The following is a 4,341-nucleotide window of genomic DNA, read 5'->3' on the forward strand; positions in this document are numbered from 1 at the left end:
TCACCTGGCGACAACAAACGTAATACTGTTTTGGCTTTATAGCATAAAAAAGACATATGACGTCATAACATTTGCCTTTTGTGCTCGGATAGCCGCGTCACAAAACACCTGCTACGCACATGTGTTTATATACAGTGTGGTCCAAAAGTAGGCGTACACTATAAAAAATATTTTCTGTCCAACTAGTTTTGGACCTCATGTATATATACATATATATATATACATTATAGATCGAGAGAGCATTCGTCTATTCAGACATCTCGAAGATGTCAGAATAGACGAAAGCGCTCGGTCTATCATTTTCCTTGATCCGCATACTTAGAATAACAAGTCTATGTGATTAATGCTGCAGATACACACACACACACACACATATGTATATATGGGGCCGTACCCTTGGGTGGGCAACTGTCCCCTACCTGGGATAAAGAAAAAATATAATAATAATAAAAATCCACGTTTTCTGGTAACTACCCCCGACAAATTTGTTTGGGTATTTAATAGAAAATGTAGAAGTTAAAATTATATATATATATATATATATATATATATATATATATATATATATATATATATATATAAAACACGGGGTGGGGATAGTTGCTCTTTTTGCCCCCAGAGGGTAGGACATTGATATATATATATATATATATATATATATATAAACTCAGCATGAGTATTTTTTCTCAATAAAATACTAGTGGATACTTTACATATTGACTAAATATGCAGGGAAATAACAGGCAGCTAAAAGGGTAGCGTATATTTAAGCCCAGCTAGCAAAAATATAAATACTTATTTCAGGAATTGTGTTGCAATTTTTATGAAAAAACATAAGACAACTTAGAGTATTTTATTTGCCAGACGCCAGGCGACTCTATTCGGCTTGTGGTTCTATACATGTTTTACCTCCCCACGAGGATTTAACTTATTAATTCGGAGTTGAAATTATGTTGATGTTTGATTGGGTTCCTGAAGACCATATTGACGAAGACGCAAAGAAATTGAAAAAATAATGATAATGGAAATAAATGAGCACAATTATAAGAATAAGTATAATGCATAAGTTTACAGATAAGAGTAAGATCAAAATGAATAAAGAAAAGTATATGAACAAGTCAATATATACAAATGATTTTTAAATATATATACAGTATATACTGTATATATATATATATATATATATATATATATATATATATATATATACATTTTTGTCTTCGTATCTGGTTTTGTACACTTTAATTGGTTGTTACATGATCACACGGTAATTGTTCCCAATATAATTAATTTTCATTGTATCATTATTACAATTTTACAATATCTGTATGAGTCTTGAATCTAAACGAGGATGGCATTAAGTACGCGCGTGCAAAATAAAGAAATAAATATATGAAAATAAAAAACTACGAGGGATCTGGTTACCTACAGCACCTAGTCATCTTGAATAATACATTTGGGGACGAGCTGGTGCACAACACCAGTTGGCCGTTCTATCACCAGCCTGGCCTGGGGCGTTAGGGTGCCCATCTGGGCTTCGTAGAGAACATCGCTGATGAGTTTCTCCGCGACAATTTCCACGTTGGAGGGCAACCTCCTCAACTTGGCCGCCACGCTCTTCCCCACGAAGTCGAACTCGTCCTCCTGCCGAAGTGAGGACAGGCGCTCCCCCACCAGGGACAGGACCGACTCGGTCATGTCCGGCGACGCTGGCGCCCTCTTCGGTTTCTTGGGCGGTGGAGAACGACTTCGGGGCAAGGAGGAGATTCCCCCCAGGTCGTTGTCCGGTCTTCGGGGTGGGTCCTGGTCCGCTGCTGGGGAGGTCTGCGAAGTCTCGAAATCGTGGGGTTCCTGCAGAAAGAAAACGACAAACTGTAAAAAAAGAAAAGAAAAAAATGTGTGTGTATATACACACACACACACACACACACACACACACACACATATATCTTATATATATGTATGTATATGTATATACATATATATACATATATATAGATATATACTATTTGGATGATGGAGAACATAAACACAGGGGAAGGCTCGGAACCCTAAACACTCTAACGTTTCGTTCGCGTAGAACTTCTTCAGAGAGTGTATGTAGAACTGCAATTGAAGTTTATGTACTAAATCTAATTATCTTTTCGGATACTTGGGAAAGGTCGTTTTTCTGGCGTGTTTTAGAATTAAAATACTAGTTTCTTTAGCTAAATTGATAAACCCTCCTCGATGATTCGATGAATTATTAGTAGAAATATATGCTGATTCAACAATTCTTCTAGTGAATTTATCAAAACCTTTATGTAGCACTTCAGCTTCTCTCCAGTTTGGTAAATGATCGAATTTTTCTGCATGAACTACTAAAGAATTAGATGTCCTATGTGCTTTTATGTCGTTTTTATGTTCATAAATTCTTTTTTCTAATCCCCTTGACGATTCGCCATAATAAGCCATTGAGCAACTATTGCACGGGATTTTGTATACGACGCTGTTTTCGGAATTGGTTCTCTTTTCAGAAGTCTTTATTAAATCACCTATCCTCTTGTTAGTTATTTTAGCTATGTTTATACCCGATTTTGTTAAATATTTGTCTATTATTGGTGACGTTTCTGAGCCAGGTACTGATATAAAATTTGTATTATTTTTATCATTTCTCTCTTTCCGCGATTGTAAATATTTATTGCTTTTCTTTTTGTTCTTTTCAACATTCCCTCTGGATATCCAAGTTTGTCAAAGGTTTTCATAAAATACTGAGACAAAATTTTTGAATCTTTCTTTGTTACAAGAATGAATATTCACTTGTATGAAAATAATAACACGATGCGTCAGGAAATGAATATTGTTCGGTAAATTAATTGTTGTTAATATGAACTTGCATTAGATTATTTGAAATACTAAACGAATTTTACTTAATATACGCAAGAAAAAAATTAATGCAGTGGGGATAGAATCAATATATTGGTTTATTTTATTATTTACATTTAATTTTAACTAGTGTAAGACTGGCTCGTTCAACATTTGAGAAAATTACGTGATTTTTCCCGTATTTCTTATAAATGAGCCTACTTTAGTGATTAAACATCTTAGAATAATTAAAATATTTCTGACGTCATGCATATTATTGTATTCATCATGAATTTATCGTTAGTTGTATGATCATTTTCATTATTATGCAATCATTATATCCAGCTTCTTTCAAGTCTCCAATAATATATTTTCAAAAACGAATTCAACGTATATCGAATCACTTACTTCATCCAAACTGGGGACTGATGATTTTGCTATTTCTTGATCTTTTAAGAAGAGAAGCAAATTGTAATACCACAACTGAGGTACGTAGACATCTTCATGCCTCGCACTGCTTTTCATAGACGCGTTAACTTTTTTCATTTCTTTGCGAAAAACGCTTCTCATATTATTTATCCTTTTTCTGACATCATCAACCGTCGCCTCCTCGTACCGCTCTCGAAGCTTTTCTGCTAAAACTTCATAAGCTATATTTTTCTTTTCTTTATCCATGTAATCTTTATTTTTAATTTTCCATAAACACTCGTTGTTTCTGTATAGTTGGATGAATTCCGTCCAATATTGCCTATCGACGAAGGAGCAACTCATCGTGAGGATACTCTCTCGATGGAGCCAGCGGCGTAACTGACGGTTGGGCGCAGCACATACACGCTGCGATCCGGTCTGAGCCGGCTAAAGGTCGCTTCGCTCTGGACCCAGTCTCGTCCACTGTTGTGAGTTTGAATAGCTGGTAGAAGACTTCGTTTACCGTCTTCTATACTTTTTAAACAATGTTCCAGCAATATACCCAGTATTCTTATTATTTTAGCTTATTTTGTGTCATTAAGTATTTCAGTATATATTTATATTTATTATATATTTACAATATATTTCGAAAAACGAGAAACTGTAACCCAAGTCGTGCCTACCCAAGCGAACTCACAACTCGGATGGACAGATTAGATCTGTCCAGTGGTCTTAGGGCCAAATCGTACTGTGAATAGGGTGGGTTAGTTTTCTTATAGGAAAAAAAAACACTGACAAATATTTTTTAAATAGTTTGGTTTCAGTTAAATATGTGTATAGGAATCATGTCTGTTCTGTGTCTACGACGCATTTTCGCATTTTTAATTGGATATTGACTCAATGGCCACGTTTGATAAAGAACAAAACTAAAGAATACTACGGTAAACAACACGAAGGGAGTACACGAACTTTATTCATCTATCATTGATCTATCTACCCTTTTATGGGAGGTAGCCACCCAATACACGCACACGCGCACACACACACACACACACACACACACACACACACACTGGCCTCACAAGCCAG

General features: G+C 35.5%; 1 protein-coding gene across 1 annotated transcript; it reads right to left on the reverse strand.

The window, feature by feature from the left end:
• Positions 1–754: 754 nt before the first annotated feature.
• LOC143037246 (uncharacterized) lies at positions 755–3,641 on the reverse strand. The gene is made up of 2 exons (XM_076205373.1): positions 3,253–3,641; positions 755–1,851 (listed from the first exon to the last, which is right to left on the reverse strand). Exons 1-2 carry the CDS (start codon positions 3,613–3,615, stop codon positions 1,435–1,437), a joined length of 780 nt encoding a protein of 259 aa, XP_076061488.1. The 5' UTR covers positions 3,616–3,641; the 3' UTR covers positions 755–1,434.
• Positions 3,642–4,341: the final 700 nt, after the last annotated feature.

The sequence above is a fragment of the Oratosquilla oratoria genome, chromosome 22, assembly GCF_046742065.1.
Source record: "Oratosquilla oratoria isolate Oo_2021 chromosome 22, ASM4674206v1, whole genome shotgun sequence".
Lineage (NCBI taxonomy): Eukaryota > Metazoa > Arthropoda > Malacostraca > Stomatopoda > Squillidae > Oratosquilla > Oratosquilla oratoria.